This window comes from Aquarana catesbeiana, linkage group LG05 (genome assembly GCF_042186555.1).
Source record: "Aquarana catesbeiana isolate 2022-GZ linkage group LG05, ASM4218655v1, whole genome shotgun sequence".
Classification (NCBI taxonomy): domain Eukaryota; kingdom Metazoa; phylum Chordata; class Amphibia; order Anura; family Ranidae; genus Aquarana; species Aquarana catesbeiana.
In genome coordinates, this window is record NC_133328.1 from 618,984,860 (window position 1) to 619,006,470 (window position 21,611).

Below are 21,611 nucleotides of genomic sequence, written 5' to 3' on the forward strand. Positions count from 1 at the left end.
TCTCCATGGTCAACCAAAGAAGTTGAGTGCACGTGCTCAGCGTCATATCCAGAGGTTGTCTTTGGGAAATAGATGTATGAGTGCTGACAGCATTGCTGCAGAGGTTGAAGGGGTGGGGGGTCAGCCTGTCAGTCCTCAGACCATACGCCACACACTGCAACAAATTGGTCTGCATGGCTGTTGTCCCAGAAAGAAGCCTCTTCTAAAGATGATGCAAAAGAAAGCCTGCAAACAGTTGCCTGAAGACAAGCAGACTAAGAACATGGATTACTGGAACCATGTCCTGTGGTCTGATGAGACCAAAATAAACGTATTTGGTTCAGATGGTGTCAATCGTGTGTGGTGGCAACCAGGTGAGGAGTACAAAGACAAGTGTGTCTTGCCTACAGTCAAGCATGGTGGTGGGAGTGTCATGGTCTGGGGCTGCCTGAGTGCTGCCGGCACTGGGGAGCTACAGTTCATTGAGGGAACCATGAATGCCAACATGTACTGTGACATACTGAAGCAGAACATGATCCCCTTCCCTTCGGAGAGTGGGCCGCAGGGCAGTATTCCAACATGATAACGACCCCAAACACACCTCCAAGACGACCACTGCCTTGCTAAAGAAGCTGAGGGTGAGGGTAATGGACTGGCCAAGCATGTCTCCAGACCTAAACCCTATTAAGCATCTGTGGGGCATCCTCAAACGGAAGGTGGAGGAGCGCAAAGTCTCTAACATCCACCAGCTCCGTGATGTCATCATGGAGGAGTGGAAGAGGACTCCAGTGGCAACCTGTGAAGCTCTGGTGAACTCCATGTCCAAGAGGGTTAAGACAGTACTGGAAAAAAATGGTGGCCACATAAAATATTGACACTTTGGGCCCAATTTGGCCATTTTCACTTAGGGGTGTACTCACTTTTGTTGCCAGCGGTTTAGACATTAATGGCTGTGTGTTGAGTTATTTTGAGGGGACAGCAAATTTACACTGTTATACAAGCTGTACACTCACTACTTTACATTGTAGCAAAGTGTCATTTCTTCAGTGTTGTCACATGAAAAGATAGAATAAAATATTTACAAAAATGTGAGGGGTGTACTCACTTTTGTGAGATTATATATATATATATATACATACACATACACACACACACATACAAATTCACGCGGCGTCGGACGGTCACACAGCCGAAGTCCTGACCCGGAAGTAAATCGGGTGAAGATGGATGCGGCCTCCAGCAGTGACAACGCATCAGTGGAGGGCTTCGTTTGCAGGTTAGTTTCACATAATGAGTTAGTATGCATACTAGTCTAGCACAATATGCCTTTACTTTGCAGGTCAGGAAAAATAAAAATAAATAATACATTAAAAAACCCTAACCCTAAATTAACCCCTAATATTAACCCTTAACCCTAATATTGACCCCTAACATTAACCCCTATCCCTAATCCCAAACCCTAACCCTAATATTGACTCCTACTCCTAACCCCTCACATTATTAAAGCCTAGTCCTAAGATCCCTTTCACACTGGAGCGTTTTGCAGGCGCTATAGCGTTAAAATTAGCGCCTGCAAACCGCCCTAAAACAGCCACTCCATTCACTCCAGTGTGAAAGCCTGACTGCTTTCACACTGGAGTGGTGCGCTGGCAGGGCGTCAGAAAAAGTCCTGCCAGCAGTTTCTTTATGCGGGCAGATTTAACCCCTTTTCGGCTGCTAGCAGCGGGTTAAAACCGCCCCGCTAGCGGCCGAATAGCGCCGCTAAAACGACGTCGCTAGAAATAGCGCCGCTTTCCCGCTGACACTCGGGCGCCAGCAGTGTGAAAGGGGTCTAAGGCCCCATTTACACCTGAGTGATTTTCTGCTTGAAGTTTGTAGCTCTAAAAATTCTCAATAAGCCAAATCCCATTCATTTCAATGGCCCCTGTTCACAACTGAGCGTTCTGTCGCCTGAAGCAAAAATGCCTGAAGCTCAAAAAAGTACATGAGCTTCTTTGTGGCAGATCATAAGAGTTTTTGGCCCCTAGACTTCAATAGAAACGCATGACTTGAGTGTTTTCCAAGCGTTCTCTGCTCAAATAGCAGCTCTCCACCCCTAATTTCCTCTCCCTTTCCTCCCCCTAGTGCTTTCTATTGGCTAAACAAAAATGCCTAAAGCTGTAAAGTGCTTGTAATACACTTCTAAGATGCTTTAAAAAATTATTGTAAAAAAGCTGCAAAAATGCTTATAAAAAATCCCAGAAAAACGCCAGTAAATCGCTACGCTCGAGTGTTACATACTTACATAGTTAGTCAGGTTGAAAAAAGACACAAGTCCATCTAGTTCAACCAAAATAATAAAAATAAAAAAAATAAATAATAATACAAACCTCATATACACAAACCAATATCCACAGTTGATCCAGAGAAAGGCAAAAAAAAAAAACAGCAAAGCATGATCCAACTAGCTACAGCGGGGGAAAAAATTCCTTCCTGATCCCCCGAGAGGCAATCTGCTTTTCCCTGGATCAACTAATAGAGCCTAATATTAACCCCTAACCCTAATATTGACCATTAATAACCTCTAACCCTAATATTGACCCCTAATCCTAACCCTAATATTTACCCCTAACCTCTAATACTGGCCCCTTAAAGGGGTTGTAAACCTTCGTATTTTTCACCTTAATGCAGTTGTATACCTATTTTTTAAACTTTTACCTACAGGTAAGCCTATAATAAGGCTTACCTGTTGGTAAAAAAAAATACCTCCTAAACCTGTACGGTTTAGGAGATATTCCCCTCGCAATGAGCCGCTGACTGCAGCGGCGCATGCACACAGGGGATTCTCGGCTGAAAGCCCGACAGCCGCGGGACCATGGCGGAAAAAAGTCTCCCGCGTGCACGCGCGGGAGTGACAACATCGTGGCTCCGGCCACTCACGGCCGCGATACTCGGAAGACACGCTGAGGGGAAATGTCAGCTCCCTCGGCGTGGACCGGGTGAGATGCCAGCGCCTCGTTCTAAGGTAAGTATCTCATAAAGAGCTAGTATGCGGTGCATACTAGCTCATTATGCCTTTTCCCTTACAGGTGTAGGGAAAAAAAAAAAAAGTCAGCGGGTTTACAACCGCTTAAATGCATCCTATGCATTAAGGTGAAAAAACACCTGGCAGTGACCGGCCCCCCAGCCCATCGCCCCCCCTTTTACTTACCTGAGCCCTGGAACTTGACCCGGCGGGGACGCGCTGTCTCTCTGCCTGGGGTTCCCTGCTCTTGATTGGATAGACTGATAGCAGCGCAGCCATTGGCTCCCGCTGCTGTCAATCAAGTCCAATAACGAGGGGGCCGGGGGGCGGGGCCGAGTCATTCGGCGGCTATAGACGCAAATGCTGGACTCGGGAGTGCGCCCGCATGGTGACCCCCTCAGGAGAGCGCTTCTCCCAGGGGGTTATCTGATGTGGGGAGGAGCCGCGAGAGCCGACGTGGGACCCCAGAAGACGAGGTTCAGGGCCACTCTGTGCAAAACGAGCTGCACAGTGGAGGCAAGTATGATATGTTTTTTTTATTTTTTTTTATTTTTTTAAGTAACAAACGAACCCTTTACAATCACTTTAATCCCTTTAAAAAAGTAAAAAAAATAATAATAAATGAAAGTGGATGAAAAAGCTGAAAACAAATGACGAATGATGAAACAGATACGATTTTTCTCTATTGGCTAATAAAAAAAAATGGCAAAGCTCAAAAATATTTAAAAAAAAAAACACGCTCAAAAATGCACAAACACCCAAAAAAAAAGCCTGAAAAAACACAACGCTCAGTGCCGGTTCACACTAGACGCGGCACGACTTGCAGGTCGCCTCACCGAGGCGACCTGCACACGACTGCCGGGGGGACTTGCAAGACGACTTCTGTATAGAAGTCTATGCAAGTCGCCCCCAAAGTAGTACAGGAACCTTTCTTCTAAGTCGGAGCGACTTGCGTCGCTCCGATTAGAACGGTTCCATTGTACAGAACGGGAGGCGACTTGTCAGGCGGCTAGGTCGCCTGACAAGTCGCCCCTGTGTGAACCGAGCCTTATTAGGTGTGAATGCAGCCAAAAGACATATTGGTGGAGCACCAAACTCACATGTAGGTATATAGTCCGCTATGATCTCCAGCATCAACTGGCAGCTCTCTATTGTATATCCCCAATAGGTCCTCCGAGTAGTCCAAAAAGAGTGCAAAGGATGAGAGCACCACACATGGTTATTCAGCCCAGTATCAATGTATTAATCTTGATAGAAGATCAGAAGGTAAAGCCAACGTGTTTCAGGGGCTCATAGCTCACAGCAAATAGTCAAAGATTAGAATAGCGGACAGTGCGGACGCCAGTCGGTCTATTTGCTATTACTGTCCAGTATTTTTTTGCTAGGACTCCCAGCATTTAGGCCCCAATGAAGGGAGATTTGTGAGCCCCTGAAACGCATTGGTTTCACTTTTTATCAAGAATTATAAACGAATACTGGACTGGTTGCACATGTGTGGCGCGCTCTTCTTTCGCTGACTATTTTCGGCATGCTGACAATGACCCGGGATGTACATTGCATGGTAAACGTGCTGTGCACGGTTACATTCTGAAAAGGAAAATGCTGGGTGTAGGGGGAAGCTTTTAAATAATTAATTTTTTGGCAAAAGAGACTTTGTGTAAGACAAACAAAATAAGTATAACAAATGGAAAAGGCACACACTAGAGAATATTCATAATGGTATACAGGCAATGCAGATAGGAACTTCCTCATAAAGCCTCAACAGAGCCGTTAGAGGATCAGAGAATAAGTCAGCTCATCAGTTAGCGGTTTCGCAGTGGAAAATGTCATTTAAGAAAAGGCAGTACGTGCATGCAACACTGTACAGGATGTCACAACCAATACCCTGCTAGCCAGGAAACGATCCCCTTTGTCAAGTCAGATCCTGATCCGACTTGAGAAAGGAATTAATTTCCCCAAAAAGTCATCTGAGTTATTCCACCGTCACCTATCACTGGTTCTTTGCTTTACCTTTACCTTATTGTATTTGATATTTTTTTGTACCATTATGTATTGGATGTCCTCCATATGTTATCTATACTCCCTAGATCAGCCTTTCTCAACCAGGTTTCTGTGGAACCCTGGGGTTCCTGTAGAGGTTTCTGGGGTTCCTTGGGAAGCTGTACTCTCAAGCAATCCAGCAATTCCTAGCAACCTTTGGTGCAGGGTTTCTCAACCAGGGTTCCTCTAAAGGTTGCTAGGCGTTCCTTGAGCAATGAGCAATTTCCACCTCTCAGATAAGTTCCCGCTGACACCATTGATCTTTTCAGCTATCTGTAAGGGGGTAATTCATCCCAATGACCACAAGTGTAATGAGCCAATTTGATAAAAAAATTATACTGATGCCTCAGCTACTATACTTCCTTCACAATGCCCCAGTGATGTTCATTTCAATTATTTCGCACATTTACCTATATATTTCATAAGTTGGTATGGAGACAGAGCCCACCCAGAGTCCATGTAGAGCAAATTACAAAACGCTACTGGGTTTTAGTATTCCCAAACCCCTGGATATATTTTCTGACTGCCCAATTACAGGATATGGTGGTTGTTATGGCCCAAATTGAAGTCAACCTCCATCAAGAGGACCCCCAGAGGTTGATTTTTACGTGAACCTTCATCAGGGAGAACCCTAGAGGTTGTGATTAATAAGTAACACCCGTTCAGAGAGCCATCCCTGAGGTTCCTGATTATTAAGTAAACCCCATTTAAGAGGAACTCCAGAGGTTAAATAAAAGAGTAAAGAATGGGGTTAACCCATTAGTCAAGAACCTCGGAATTCCTCTTGCATTGGGTTTACTTAATTACCAACTTCTGAGGTTCCTCCTAAATTAACTCTCTGCATCCTACTTATCACGCTACTCTATCATGAGCTGTAGGCCTTAAGAACTTGCTACACAGTCCAAGTTCTTCTATCGCACTGGGACTGTGTGCGTTATTGCCGCCGCACCACACTGTACCCCATCTACATGCACACCCTCTATAGGGGTGGTCCTAAATGAGGCCCGTCAATGTCAATCTTGTCTACATCCTTCCTAATAAATGCAGACACCAGTGATACCTCCAGTATGCGGTGGCTTTCTTCTTAGCACATAGTTTATCACTTCCTGATCTTGATCCATTATTATTCCACTTCCTGTGACAGGGTGACAACGCTGCTCATTCTGCAGTAAAATCGCACAGATGTGTCACCTCTTGGAAGGGGTAGTCTCAAAATGGACATGTACAGTATCTTTTAATGGACTTTATGTAAGAGACACATTAAAGTCCAGCTCCAGCTAAAACTTTAAAGGCAACTTCTTCCTTTTGCAAGGGTCCAACTTCGGGCAGCTAGAAGATTATCCCCTTGCATTGGACTATGCCTGAACTGCAGGGGTAAATTGCTTGTTTTGGTCTAGTGCAGTTTGGTCTCTACTACTATGGAGCACTACTTCTCCCACTGACACAAACAATAAAATTCATGCCACTGAAACCAGCATTGGAGCACTATTTCTCCCACTGACACCAATGATGGGGCACTATTCCTACCACTGACACCAATGATGGGGCACTATTCCTACCACTGAAAGCAATGACGGGGCACTATTCCTCCCACTGATACCAATGATGGGGCACTATTCCTCCCACTGAAAGCAATGACGGGGCACTATTCCGCCCACTGACACCAATGACGGGGCACTATTCCTCCCACTGACACCAATGATGGGGCACTATTCCTCCCACTGAAAGCAATGACGGGGCACTATTCCGCCCACTGACACCAATGACGGGGCACTATTCCTCCCACTGACACCAATGATGGGGCACTATTCCTCCCACTAACACCAATGATGGGGCACTATTCCTCCCACTGACACCAATGATGGGGCACTATTCCTCCCACTGATACCAATGATGGGGCACCATTCCTCCCACTGACACCAATGATAGGGCACAATTCCTCCCACTGACACCAATGATAGGACACTATTCCTCCCACTAACACCAACAATGGGGCACTATTCTTCCCACTTCCACCAATGATGGGGCATTATATCTCTAATACCCATTATGGGGCACAATTTAGTGATCTGAGGTTATCAAGCATAGCCCTTCATTGGGTGTGATGACGCTGAGGGACAGTCCACTGCCAGAGCAAACAACAAGCTTTTAACGGTCAACGGTTCATGAATGCAATGCACAGGCTCCTGCAGACACTTCCCCAGTCCCAGGCCCGTATGAAGGTATGGACCTTTACGTTAGGGAACTGGAAGAAGTAATCAATGGACTACAAGTGTGGTGACCTTATCGCATTTGTGCCCCGTTGAGATCTACGAGTTCCTCTCCTGCGGTGACAGATGGGACTTGTAGTCTTCCATTAACAGATCTCTATAAATGGATGATATGGCTGTGCATGTTATACCTTAAATACGGGCGTACAATGAAACATGGCCCCAAAGGTGGACTTACCCTACAAGTACATTTGTAGGCCCCAAACCCAATCACAGCACTTACCAACCACCACTTGTATGTGCTCTCTGACAGTAGGTTGTTCTGCTTGGTCAGAAATGGCAAAACGGTCTGATTAAACCTCTCATCGAACCAAGGAGACAATTCGGCCTCAGAAACGCATGTCTCGCAGCCACACGGCCTCCGCATAGACGCGATGAACCTCACGAAGGGGCCTGAGAACCGAAAGTATTTCTCTGAGTTCTGGGTGAAGTTCAAGAGAAAAGAGGTGATGGTAATGGCAAAAAAAGCCAAAGCGACTGCAAACAGCTTCAAGTTCCTGTGCCTCAGGGCCACCATGATGGGTTTCCGATCACTGTTCCCTCAGTCAAATAAATCCAACAGGAAGTCAACGCCGTGGCCCAGAGCCTTTAAAACAATGTCATCTGGTCATAATTCCAGCCTTCGCTGCTACTCCCTCCTCACCCACATGAGTCTGGATCCCAGAAACACATGAAGTAACTCTACTTCCGAGAAAGGGATTTTAAAATATTCCAGGGTAATTATCAACACATCGTTCTATCTCTGTAGGCTTCGGCGAGCAGAAGACTCAGACTATCCCTAAGACTCAGCCGGGTCCGGAGAACGTTTAGATCCTCGTGAAACAAAACTACGTAGAGAGAGAAGTTTCTAATAATCTTGCCGGTTTCATTCCTGTGTAGAGAGAGAAGACAAGGAGACCGTTAGCTGTGCTTTAGCTGTCTGGCTAGAAGAAGAATGACTAATATCTCCAGAGGGCAGACAGGAATAAGGATGACTAGATTAAAACAGCCCGGTAAACAAGACCAGGAACCGTGTAGGAACAGGAAAAAGTTGTTAGACTAAACCTCATGGTATTTACATGACCATCAAATCAGAGGAAGGTGGCAGTGCCTTTAGCTTGACAAGAAAGGAAGGAAAAGAAAACGTAAAAGTATAATTAAACCTTCATTAAAAAAGGGTATGTAAAAAACAGCCAAACCTTCATTAAAAAAATGTATACAAAATAAAATCTGCATTATAAAAATGTATGTAAAATACAACTAAATTTTCATTATAAAAATGTACATAAAATACAACTAAAAATTTTCATTACAAAAATGTATGTAAAAAAAAAAAAAAAAAAAAAAAAAAAAAACGAAATCTTAATTATAACCTTAACTATAAAAGTGTATACAAACTACCTCTAAACCCTCATTACAACAAAAGAATTTAAAATACAACTAAACCTTCATTTAAAAATATATATATGTACAATAAAACTAAACCTTTAGTATAAAAATGCATATAAAATACAACTAAACCTTCATTTAAAAAAATATATGTAAAATAAAACGAAACCTTTAGCATAAAAATGGATATAAAATACAACTAAACCTTCATTTTAAAAAATATATGTAAAATAAAACGAAACCTTTAGTATAAAAATGCATATAAAATACAACTAAACCTTCATTTTAAAAAATATATGTACAATAAAACTAAACCTTTAGTATAAAAATGCATATAAAATACAACTAAACCTTCAATTTAAAAAATATATGTAAAATAAAACGAAACCTTTAATATAAAAATGCATATAAAATACAACTAAACCTTCATTCTAAAAAATATATGTAAAATAAAACGAAACCTTTAGTATAAAAATGGATATAAAATACCACTAAACCTTCATTTTAAAAAAATATATGTACAATAAAACGAAACCTTTAGTATAAAAATGGATATAAAATACCACTAAACCTTCATTTTAAAAAAATATATGTACAATAAAACTAAACCTTTAGTATAAAAATGGATATAAAATACAACTAAACCTTCATTTTAAAAAATATATGTACAATAAAACGAAACCTTTAGTATAAAAATGTATATAAAATACAACGAAACCTTCATTGTAAAAATGTATGTAAAATACAACTAAATAGCCATTATAAAAAATATATGTAAAACACAACTAAAATTTTATTTTTTAAAATGGATGTAAAAGTCTAACTATAATCTTCATTATATGCATATTCATATACTAAAAACATAAAAGCATAAATAAAAAATAAGTAGACAAGAATAAAATAAAAACTACAATAAAAAAGGCTTTTGCTGCAATACTCAACCTCAATCTGGAGCTGCCTTCTGCTGTATTTCTACTCTGCCACTAGCTGTCCTCAGTATTGTGGGTCTGAAAGATGACTAACAATTCCTCTGAGCCCAGGCTGTTATGCACCCGACCCCAGCCTGCGACTGGACATTAAAGGAGACGCAGTGATAAGATCATCTTCCGGTCACTCTGCTCTCTCCTCCTATCAGCAGGTTCCTAGTCAGCACATGAACTGATTTGCTTCTTGTGCTGCTTCCTTCTTTCCTAGTCTAAACTCTGCTGTGCAGTGACTGCAAGAGGCTGATATGAAGTCAAATTCAAATACTTACACTGCTTGTAGCTTTGCTTGCAGTAAAGTGAGCAGCAATCACGCACTGGGTGCGGTAAACGGTATTTGTGCCGCGTCTTCACCGCCTGACACGGAGGACGCATGATCAAGGTTGTAGCAACGAACATTTCTGCTGCCTATAAACATTGCTGATAAATAAAGTCTCTCTTTATTTTCACTTGTAGCAGAAGACCTCGTAGTAATCTCAGGATTTTTCTCCAAGAATTATACACCTCCCCTCCAGCTGACCTCCATGTTTTGGCAGTCACAACATTTTCAAAACCGCTTATGGCGAAGTAGAGAAGTCGGAGCCAACAAGAGCAATACATGTAATGAAAGTGCTGAGCATATACTTTACAATGCTGGTTCCATTAACTCCTTCCATGTCACATAGTCCCACAGGACACGGAATTGTCTAAAGTGACAGTCAGTGTCCAATTTGTCCGCCGCAATATCACCGTCCCGCTAGTCACTGATTGCCGCCATTACTAGTAAAGAAAAAATATGTCCACGAATTTCATTTGAAAAATCTGGTCACCTTAGTCTATGAGTACATTTCCAGAAGGGAAGGGGGATTTGTGCTATGGTATTAACCTCTGCACCTGCGTTACTTACTACTGACCTCTGCACCTGCATTACTACTGACCTCTGCACCTGCGTTACTACTGACCTCTGCACCTGCGTTACTACTGACCTCTGCACCTGCGTTACTACTGACCTCTGCACCTGCGTTACTACTGACCTCTGCACCTGCGTTACTACTGACCTCTGCACCTGCGTTACTACTAACCTCTGCACCTGCGTTACTACTGACCTCTGCACCTGCGTTACTACTGACCTCTGCACCTGCGTTACTACTGACCTCTGCACCTGCGTTACTTACTACTGACCTCTGCACCCTGCGTTACTTACTACTGACCTCTGCACCCTGCGTTACTTACTACTGACCTCTGCACCTGCGTTACTACTGACCCCTGCACCCTGCGTTACTTACTACTGACCTTTGCACTTTACGTTGCTTACTACTGACCTCTGGACCCTGCAGTACTTGCTACTGACCTCTGCACTACTTACTACCGACCGCTGCACTTTACATTATTTACTACTGACCTCTGCACCCTGCGTTACCTACTACTGACCTCTGCACTTTACGTTACTTACTATTGACCTCTGCACTCTGCAGTACTTGCTACTGACCGCTGCACCTTGCATTACTTACTACTGATCTCTGCAGTACATACTACTGACTTCTGCACCCTGCGTTACTTACTACTGACCTCTGCACTTTACGTTACTTACTACTGATCTCTGCACTTTACATTACTTACTACTGACCTCTGCACTCTGCAGTACTTGCTACTGACCGCTGCACCCTGCGTTACTTACTACTGGCCTCTGCACTCCTTGCTACTGGCCTCTGCAGTACATACTACTGACCTCTGTACCCTGCAGTACTTACTACCGATCTCTGCACTACTTGCTACTGACCTCTGCACCCTGCGTTACTCACTACTGATCGCTGCACCCTGCATTACTACTGACCTCTGCACTCTGCATTACTACTGGCCGCTGCCCCCTGCGTTACTTACTACTGACCGCTGCATTCCTTGCTACTTGCCTCTGCAGTACATACTACTGACCTCTGCACCCTGCAGTACTTACTACTGACCTCTGCACCCTGCATTACTACTGACCTCTGCACCCTGCGTTACTTACTACTGACCTCTGCACCCTGCGTTACTTACTACTGATCCCTGCACCCTGTGTTACTTACTACTGATCTCTGCACCCTGCGTTACTTACTACCGTTAGCAGCACCCTGCGTTACTTACTACTGACCTCTGCACTCCTTGCTACTGGCCTCTGCACTACATACAACTGACCTCTGCTCTACTTACTACTGACCTCTGCACCCTGCAGTACTTACTACTGTCCCCTGCGCCCTGCAGTACTTTAAACTCACCTCTGCACTCTGTATACATACTAGTGCCCCCTACTCTCTGGATTACTTACTACTGACCTCTGCACTCCTTGCTACTGGCCTCTGCAGTACATACTACTGACCTCTGTACCCTGCAGTAATTACTACTGATCTCTGCACCCTGCGTTACTCACTACTGATCGCTGCACCCTGCATTACTACAGACCGCTGCCCCCTGCGTTACTCACTACTGATCGCTGCACCCTGCATTACTACTGACCTCTTCACCCTGCATTACTACTGACCGCTGCCCCCTGCGTTACTTACTACTGTCCCCTGCGCCCTGCAGTACTTTAAACTCACCTCTGCACTCTGTATACATACTAGTGCCCCCTACTCTCTGGATTACTTACTACTGACCTCTGAGTTCTTCCTAACTTAATGCTGAATTCTGAGTTGCAGAACACGGACCCCTGAACTTTGCATTACTTACTGCTGACCTCTGCACTCTGTTACTACTACTTTGATTTTGAGAGAAAGTTCTGAGTTTTTTTTCTGGACTTTGTGGATATCCCTTGACTTTTAATAAATGAGGGTCATCAATCTGAATCCTAAGCAGGACACTATCTGCATGGAGTTTGCATGCTCCCCCTGTGCCGGCGTGGGTTTCCTCCCATACTCTGAAGACATGCTATTAGGATATTTGGCCCTTGTCTAAATTGGCCCTAGTATGTACAGGTATGAATAGGAGATCGGGACCTTAGATTGTAAGCTCCTTGGTGGTAGGGACTGATGGGAATGTACAGTATGGAAATTGTTGGCTCTATATAAAGTACCTGTTCTAATTATTAATATACCACTTACAGGCATCTTTTGCCCCAGTTTATAGATAAGCACTACAAACGTCCCGATTGGGTTATAAGGAGTTAGAAGTGAACATGAAATTCCTTTTCTAGTGCCCTTTGGATGTCACAATTCTGATCCCTGGTAAAAGCGGTGAGTCAGGAGAACGGCGGTGGAGCCGGACGACACGCGTCTGTCTGAGATTTCATGGCGCTTAGTCAGGGGATTCCAATTGAAAAGGCCGGGCCATGGAAGGGCGAGCTGCTATGTCAGTGTCAGGGCTTCATGGTGGCAGGAGAGTCATAAATGAAAGAACGTCTGGCCGGGACGGGTCACTGGAATCTGCTGATGTCATATCTCATCAGTATACAGGCCTGGGAGAAAACACCGGCTGTACTGGGAAGGCAGAGGAAACTCATTTAAAGTGCAGCTTCGGCTAATGGGACAGCTGAAGCCTTTCTATGTATAGGAATGGTTTGGCTCGCCAAATGATTTATTTATTTATTTTTTTTAGAGTGATGTACAACAGTATAGTCTATATGTGTACACAGCACCTTTCAGAGCCTGCAGATCCGGGGTCACTGCCCCACCCCCTGTTTGTGCTTTAGACCAGTAGTCTCCAAACTGCAGCCCGGGGGCCAGATGGGGCCCTTTGCTTGCCTTTATCTGGCCCTTGGGGCACTTTTCCTTCCATTGACACTAACAATGGGGCACGGTTTCTCCCACCGACACCAATGATGGGGCACTTATCTTCCACTGACACCAATGATGGGGTACTATTCCTCCCACTGACACCAATGATGGGGCACTTTTCCTTCCACTGACACCAACAATGGAGCACTATTCCTTCCACTGATACAAATTAAGGGGCACTGTTCCTCCCACCGACACCAATGATGGGGCACTATTCCTACCACTGACACCAATGATGGGACACTATTCCTACCACTGACACCAATAATGGGACACTATTCCTACCACTGACACCAATGATGGGGCACTATTCCTACCACTGACACCAATAATGGGACACTATTCCTACCACTGACACCAATGATGGGGCACTATTCCTACCACTGACACCAATAATGGGACACTATTCCTACCACTGACACCAATAATGGGACACTATTCCTACCACTGATACCAATGATGGGGCACTATTCCTACCACTGACACCAATAATGGGACACTATTCCTACCACCGACACCAATGATGGGGCACTATTCCTACCACTGACACCAATGATGGGGCACTATTCCTACCACTGACACCAAATATGGGACATCATTCCTCCCACTCACAACAATGGGGCACTATTCCTCCCACTAATACTATTGATGCATGGTTTACTCCTACTGACGCCAGGCCAATTTCTACTCCCAGTAGCCACAGTCCGGCCACCCAAGTCTGGAGGACAGTAGACTGACCCTTTATTTAAAGCTGAAATTAAATATATTCCTGAATAGCCAAACATTGATATAAATCCAGTTGGTGTGTACTGAATGCCTTTGAAAAAGCCAGATATTACCTTGTAAACGTAGAGGTGACATCTTCCCTGTGCTGTACTTAGCCTGTGCAGAAAGCAGAGCTGTGGGAGGAGCTCAGCAGCTCCACCCTCTACAGGCTGCCTGCAGAGAACTACAAGAGGGGGGCGGAGACAAGACCAGTCACCCTGCACAAGGAGAGAGAGCAGAGCTGTGGGAGGAGCCATGTAGCCCCACCCACCACAGGCTGCCTACAGAGAACTACAGGAGGGGGGCGGAGACCGGTGTGCCCCCCGTAGGAAGCGGCTTCTTATATGGGCGCATTGAGAAGAGGAGGAGTGAAGAGCACCGGCGGGGGACCCCAGAATAGGAGGTTTGGGGCCACCTTTGCACAGAGCTGGTAAGAGTATAAGAGGTTTGCTTTTTGTTAAAAAAAATGTAAGCTTTACAATCACCCTCCTCCCTCTTAACACCTATACCGGCTAATCTGTGTATGAAAGATTTATATGCTTCCCTTTTCTCAGCCGGCTCCAGTCCAGTCACATGATCCCCTGTGTCAGTAAGCGGCTGCAGGGGAGAGGGGGGAGTGCCCACAATAGATGGCCCATAGGAGCCTATGGGTGACATCACCGCTCTCCTACATTGCCAGCCGCTGAGCGCTCCCTCCTCTATCCCTGCTCCGCCGCTCACTGACACAGGGGATCATGTGACCGGACTGGAGGAGTGGCCTGCAAATAGGCAAGTATATCCATCTTTCTTACACAGGATAGTCAGCATAGGTGTTAAGAAAGGGGGGGTGGAGGGGACAGTTTATTCTGAAATTCTCCTTAAAGGGTCAGTTCACACCACATGCAGTCCAGTGCGTTTTTTTTTTTTTTTTCTGCACCAAAAACGCATGGAAAGTAGGTTATATGGTTTTCAATGGCATAGTTCACACCAGTGCTTGCAGTTCCAGTGCATTCCAGAAATAAAAAATAAAAAAAGTAGAACATACTGCATTTTTCCTGCACTGGACTCGACTGGAACGCTGTAAAACGCATAAAAAAAAACGCACTGGAACGCACCTAAATCTCGCTGGAACATACATGTCCCTATTTAAGGTTAAGAAAAAAGAGGGGGGGGAAGCACTTTACTGCAACAAAACGCACCAAAAACACAACAAAAAAAGCCCTGGAACGCATCAAAAATGCTGCATGCAGAAAAGCACCTGGAACGCACCCGGACTGCGTTTGTATGGTGTGAACCGGCCCTTAAAGCAAGATGCGCAGTGAGTAGCTGCAGCAGGGGCTGATCAGCATCCGACATTTGTGAACACAGCCAAGAACTGCGCAGGCATCTCCGAGCCAGCATCTCAGTCCAAATCAATAAAGTCCTGAGTGCGAGGTTTGTATACCGCACCAGCAGAGGTTTTCGTTAGATCATCATGTGGGGGTGTCGCCGCCCTCGTACTCGCCATATGGCGTCTGGTTGCGCTGTGCCGAATTCTTTATTTATGTTGTTTATGGAACTCTTATCTGTGTGTACATCAAATAAACATTTATACTTTAAAATGGCTTAAAAGGTGCCCACATATTTCCTTATTATATAGCCTCTACTAGATGTAATATAACAGGAAATACGGATCAGCAAGCATATAAAAAAAGTGTAAAAGATAACATTGTTCCTTTTAAAAGACACCTGGCCATCGAGTTCAACAGAAAGAAATCATCTTGTGTCCCCAGAGCCCTAAACCAAGTGATACTAAACACTCACTGTAATGTACATGGTCTCTTCTATGTCTGGTATGGATGATGGCACTGGAATTGTTTTGCTTGAAAAAAAAAACAAAAAAATAAATAAATAAAAACACTAGTGGTGCACCGAAATGAAAATTCCCGGGGCCGAAACCGAAAATTAAGGATGCACTTGGCCGAAAATCGAAATTGAGAAAACGGACAGTTTAAAAAAAAAAATTCAATCGAATTTATAATTATTGTGGCTGCTGGATTTGCATTAAAGTCAACAGGGCGTGTTTTTGCAATGAAATCAATGGGACGCGATTTTGCATGAAAGTCAAAAGGACCGTTTTTGCATTGAAGCCAATAGAATGCAATTTTGCACTGAAGTCGATGGGAGGCAGCATGCCAATATCAGTACTTTTTTTTTTTTTCTCTTCTCTATCGCCAAAACTTCGATAACCCTATTTTGTCCGATCATTTTTGGCGGTGCATCCCTAACAAAAAAAAAAACAAAACAAACAAAAAACACATCTAAGTACATTTTTCCTAATGGATATACAGCTGAACCAGATCTTTCCCAGCCTGTCTGCAGGGAAACATAAGCAAGGGGAGCGATTTTGCATAGCAGTCAATTGGGCACAATTTTGCGTTTCAGCCAATAGGGGTTGTTTTGGCATTGAATTCAATTGGACGTGATTTTGCTATGCAGTCAATAGGGGGTGTTTTGGCATTGAATTCAATGGGACATGATTTTGCTATGCAGTCAATAGGGGGTGTTTTGGCATTGAATTCAATGGGACGTGATTTTGCTATGCAGTCAATAGGGGGTGTTTTGACATTGAATTCAATGGGACATGATTTTGCTATGCAGTCAATAGGGGGTGTTTTGGCATTGAATTCAATGGGACTTGATTTTGCTATGCAGTCAATAGGGGGTGTTTTGGCATTGAATGCAATGGGACATGATTTTGTATTGAAGCCAGTGGGACACAGCATGCCATTATCGGAACCTTTTTTTTTTTTTCTATTGGCAAAACGCTGATAACCTTATTTTCAGCGGCCAATATATCGGTGCATTCCTAAAAAAAAAAAAAAATTATACACATCCAAGTACATTTTTCCTAATGTATATACAGCTGTCACATGTCCCGGATCTCTCCCAGCCCCTCTATAGGGAAACATAAGCAGAAGGAGCTTCTAGTCCTCTGCTTCTGGTCACATGTTCAAAATAAAAAAATAAAAAAACACAGCCTTTGGAATACAGAATAAAAATAATTAATATCAATAAACGGTCTTAAAAATTGTCACACACATATAGATTTGAAATCAAATCTTTATTACCTATTGGCAGTAACATATTGTGGGCAAATTTCTACCAATCACAGGCTGTGTCACCCCCCCTCCAGCCTGTGTCTTAGAATAAGAGGGTGGTGAAGCCTCTATCAATCTACATGTAATATCCCACCCCCAACTCCAATTATGTTTAGCTGGTTAGTGGGTATGGAGGAGGAGGAGGGAGGGAGTGGGCTGTCATTTACCTCTGTGTATACACCCACAGGTGTGACTCTATAGTCACATGGGCTGCTCAGATGTGATAGGGAGGAATTGTTCAGCATAGAAACTCACAGGAAACTGAGCATGTGCAGAGCTGACCACACTGCTCTGTAAAATCCCTAGCTGAATTGGAGACATGGACAGAAGGGGGAGATAGAGAGCAGCGGGATCAACCAGGTTTTTTGCAGAATACAGAAAACAAATCTCAAAGTGATTGAGTATAAACAGCATGTAATATACCATTTATTGATTTTTTTTGTGATGTGGGTTTAGTGACATTCTAATTTAGAAAACGCAAACACCGGTTATAAAGCACAGTCCAATTTCCAGACAAACAATTCCATCCTGATCCCCCGAGGCAATTACGTTCCTAAATCAACAAGCCACAATATTGTTCGTTAGAAGTATTATCAGTCATTTATGTGTTGTGTATTTAGAAACAAATCTAACATGTTTTGAACAACCCAAATCAGCTACAATAGGACTATTCCACATTCTTCCAGCTTTTACTGTAAAGAATCCTTTCTGTATGTGAGTGCTATAGGTCCTTTCTACCAGGTGCAAAGAGTAACCCCCCCCCCCAACATTAAAGTGAACAACTTCCTATCCAGTTTACTATATGGACTAGATGTATTTTTACAAGATAAAAATTAATTTAAAGGCCAACTCTGGACCAATTTTTCACATTAAAGGCCTCATACATATTGGGCAGAAAAAAAAAGTCGCTTTTATAGGAGTGTGTTTTTAGCCTGTAGACGCACCTGTACGTTAGTCTGTGTGTACATGCACACATAGGGGTTTACCGATGTTATAGAAGAGGAACGTTTACAGGCTGAAAAAAACAACATCATCACCAGCTTGTTTAGGAGAGGAGGAAAAAATGCACATGGCAGTCAGTGTAGTACCCCTTTACATTGGTGGTCAGTGTAGATCCACCTTACATTGGTGGTCATTATGGAATAGACCCCTTCAATTGGTGGTCATTATGGAACTGGTAGTCAATGTAGTGGCCCTTTCATTGATGGTTAGCGTAGATCCGCCTTACATTGGTGGTCAGTGTAAGGTCTTCTTACATTGGTATTCAGTGTAGTTCCACCTTACATTGGTGGCCAGTATAGATCCACCTTACGTTAGTGGTAATTATGGCAGTGACCCCTTACATTGGTGGTCAGTGTAGTTCCAACTGTGTACTGCCCCCTTACATTGATGGTTAGTGTAGACCAACTTTATATATCGGTGGTCAGCATAGTGCCTTCTTACATTGGTGGTCAGTGTAATTTCACCTTACACTGGTGGTCATTACGAAAGTGATCCTTTACATTGGTGGTCATTGTAGTGCTCTTTTCATTGATGGTTAGTGTAGACCAACCTTCTATTGGTGGTCAGTGTAGTGCCATCATATATTGGTGGTCAGTGTAGTGCCGTCATACATTAGTGATCTGTGTAGTGCCGTCATACATTAGTGATCTGTGTAGTGCCTTCATACATTGGTGGCCAGTGTGGGCCTTCATACGTTGGTGGTCAGTGTAGTGCCTTCATACTTTGGTGGTCAGTGAAATGCCGTCATACTTTGGTGGTCAGTGTAGTGCCGTCATACTTTGGTGGTCAGTGTAGTGCCGTCATACGTTGGTGGTCAGTGTAGTGCCATCATATGTTGGTGGTCAGTGTAGTGCCGTCATACTTTGGTGGTCAGTGTAGTGCCTTCATACTTTGGTGGTCAGTGTAGTGCTGTCATACGTTGGTGGTCAGTGTAGTGCCGTCATACGTTGGTGGTCAGTGTAGTGCCGTCATACTTTGGTGGTCAGTGTAGTGCCGTCATACGTTGGTGGTCAGTGTAGTGCCGTCATACGTTGGTGGTCAGTGTAGTGCCGTCATACATTGGTGGTCAGTGTAGTGCCGTCATACTTTGGTGGTCAGTGTAGTGCCGTGTAGAAGTGACCCATTACATTGGTGGTCAGTACAGTGCCGTCATACTTTGGTGGTCAGTGTAGAAGTGACCCATTACATTGGTGGTCAGTGGTGCGCCTCTAACTATAGTGGTGGGTACAGGTGGAAGATCAATCCCTCACCGCTCATGGAACCCCTGACAACCCAGGTTGAAAAAGGCTTCTGTGGAACCTACTATTGTTCTGAGAACAAGCTGGTTCTTTCCATGACTCCCACTACCCCAGGAATAGTTCACCATTTTATTCCCACCAACACTGGACTTGTGACAAAGAGAACATCTCCCTTAAGCAAGCATGGCACAAAAACATTTCTGATCTCCTTCTCCTGGTCTGCAAAAACATTCCTGGCATTCCAGCAAACATCTGTCCACCGGGATGTAGAGCATCTGTACAGAGGAAGGGGCCTTCACGTGTACTAAGAAAAGGATAGTCCTCTGAGCATAGCCCACAATCCATCCTGCAATCCGGGAAGGATCCATCTGTGCAAAAAAAAAAAACGGCATAAAAACACGCTCAAAATTGACCCGTGGAAGCAGAATTTTTTTGTTTTGGTTAATGCAGCCAAGCGCAATGAACCAACACAGAGCTGTGTGATGGGACCATAGCATACAGGACTGCTGGGTTCCGATCTGTACAAGGCTGGGTTCCGATCTGTACAAGGCTGGGTTCCGATCTGTACAAGGCTGGGTTCCGATCTGTACAAGGCTGGGTTCCCATCTCCTCGTGTGCAGTTTTTTTTATTTTTTTGCATGTTTTTGTGCTACAAGCAAAAGGGCAAGCCTGTTCATTTGAAGGGGCCATCAACTGCAAAGACAAAAGCACCAATGAAGTGCCTGCACCTTTGCCGCATGTGAGAACGTGTGTCTGCTGGCCGCATTTGGGGTGCCATTAACAATGACTGGCACTGCAAGTGAGCTGTATGTGCGCGATAACACGCGCTTTTGCATGCGTTCTTCACGCCCGTGTGCGTGAGCCCTATCGGCCCCGGTTCACACTGATGCAGTGCAGGATTCGCAGCGATTCCTGTTAGTTTCCCCACACCGCATCACAAATCGCACTTCATTCATGAGAACCAATGTGGGCATCAATGTTAAGTTACCGACACCCAAAAAAATGCTTCGCAAAACACAGTGCGATTGGCTGAATCGGATCGCTGGGTGTGAATGATTTGGACCAGTGCACAAAGCAAGGTCCATAAAGACATGGATGAGCGAGTTTGGGGTGGAGGAACTTGACTGGCCTGCACAGAGTCCTGACCTCAACCCGATAGAACACCTTTCTGATGAATTAGAGCGGTGACTTGAGCCAGGCCTTCTCGTCCAATATTAGTGCCTGACCTCACAAATGCTCTCCTGGAAGAATGGTCAAACATTCCCATAGACACACTCCTAAACCTTGTGGACGGCCTTCCCAGAAGAGTTGAAGCTGTTATAGCTGCAAAGGGTGGGCCAACTCAATATTGAACCCTACGGACTAAAGCCTCGTACACACGATCGGATTGTTGGCCAACAAAACAGTGGAATTTTGTCCAAAGGGCGTTGGCCCAAACTTGTCTTGCATACACACGGCCACACAATCACGAACGTAGTGACGTACTAGATGTACTATGTGGTTTTTCAGCTCTTTAGCGCCACCCTTTGGGCTCCTTCTGCTAATTTCACGTTAGTAGAATTTTGGTGAGTGTTAATTCACACTTTTCTTGTTGCACTTTTCATTTAGTGCTTTTCATTTTGTTTCTGGTTGACGGTCGTTCGTCAACCAGCCATGTTGTGGAATCGGAGGAGATAACGTGTTATTTATTATTGGCCTTGGAGTTATTGCTTTGATATTATTTTTTGGTTGAATAATAATTTGATTTGTTATATTTTCTATATTTTTGGATGCATAGAATGCACTTTTTGGTTAAGTTCTATTGGCAGAAAGCATGTCTAATATTATTTGTTTTCTTTTTTTTAATGCACAATAAAAAAATTGTGCAGAATAAATACTTGGCTGTGTGTTTTACTTCAAATGACAGTTTGGGAGTAGCAGTTACATTTAAAAAAAATACAATGTAAAATTGACAAGGGACACCAACATAGTTGTATCTTTGATCTTATAAACTACAGGATAATGGTGTTGTGGTAACTTGCCCAAATAATAAAAAAAAAGTATAATAATATTATTCTTGATATCACTAGAAAAAAAAAAGCCTTTGAAAATTTGTTTGTAATAACTCCATCAGTA

General features: G+C 43.9%; 1 protein-coding gene across 3 annotated transcripts in view; it reads right to left on the reverse strand.

Annotated features, from left to right (window-relative positions):
• The window catches only part of ST3GAL1 (ST3 beta-galactoside alpha-2,3-sialyltransferase 1), a 192,257-nt gene that overhangs the window by 46,140 nt on the left and 124,506 nt on the right, over positions 1-21,611 (reverse strand). For all 3 annotated transcript variants that reach the window (XM_073632277.1, XM_073632276.1, XM_073632278.1), the window contains exon 3: positions 7,517-8,164. In XM_073632277.1, the coding sequence (XP_073488378.1) occupies positions 7,517-7,810 (294 nt within the window). In that variant the 5' untranslated portion in view covers positions 7,811-8,164. The remainder of the gene's footprint in view (positions 1-7,516; positions 8,165-21,611) is intronic.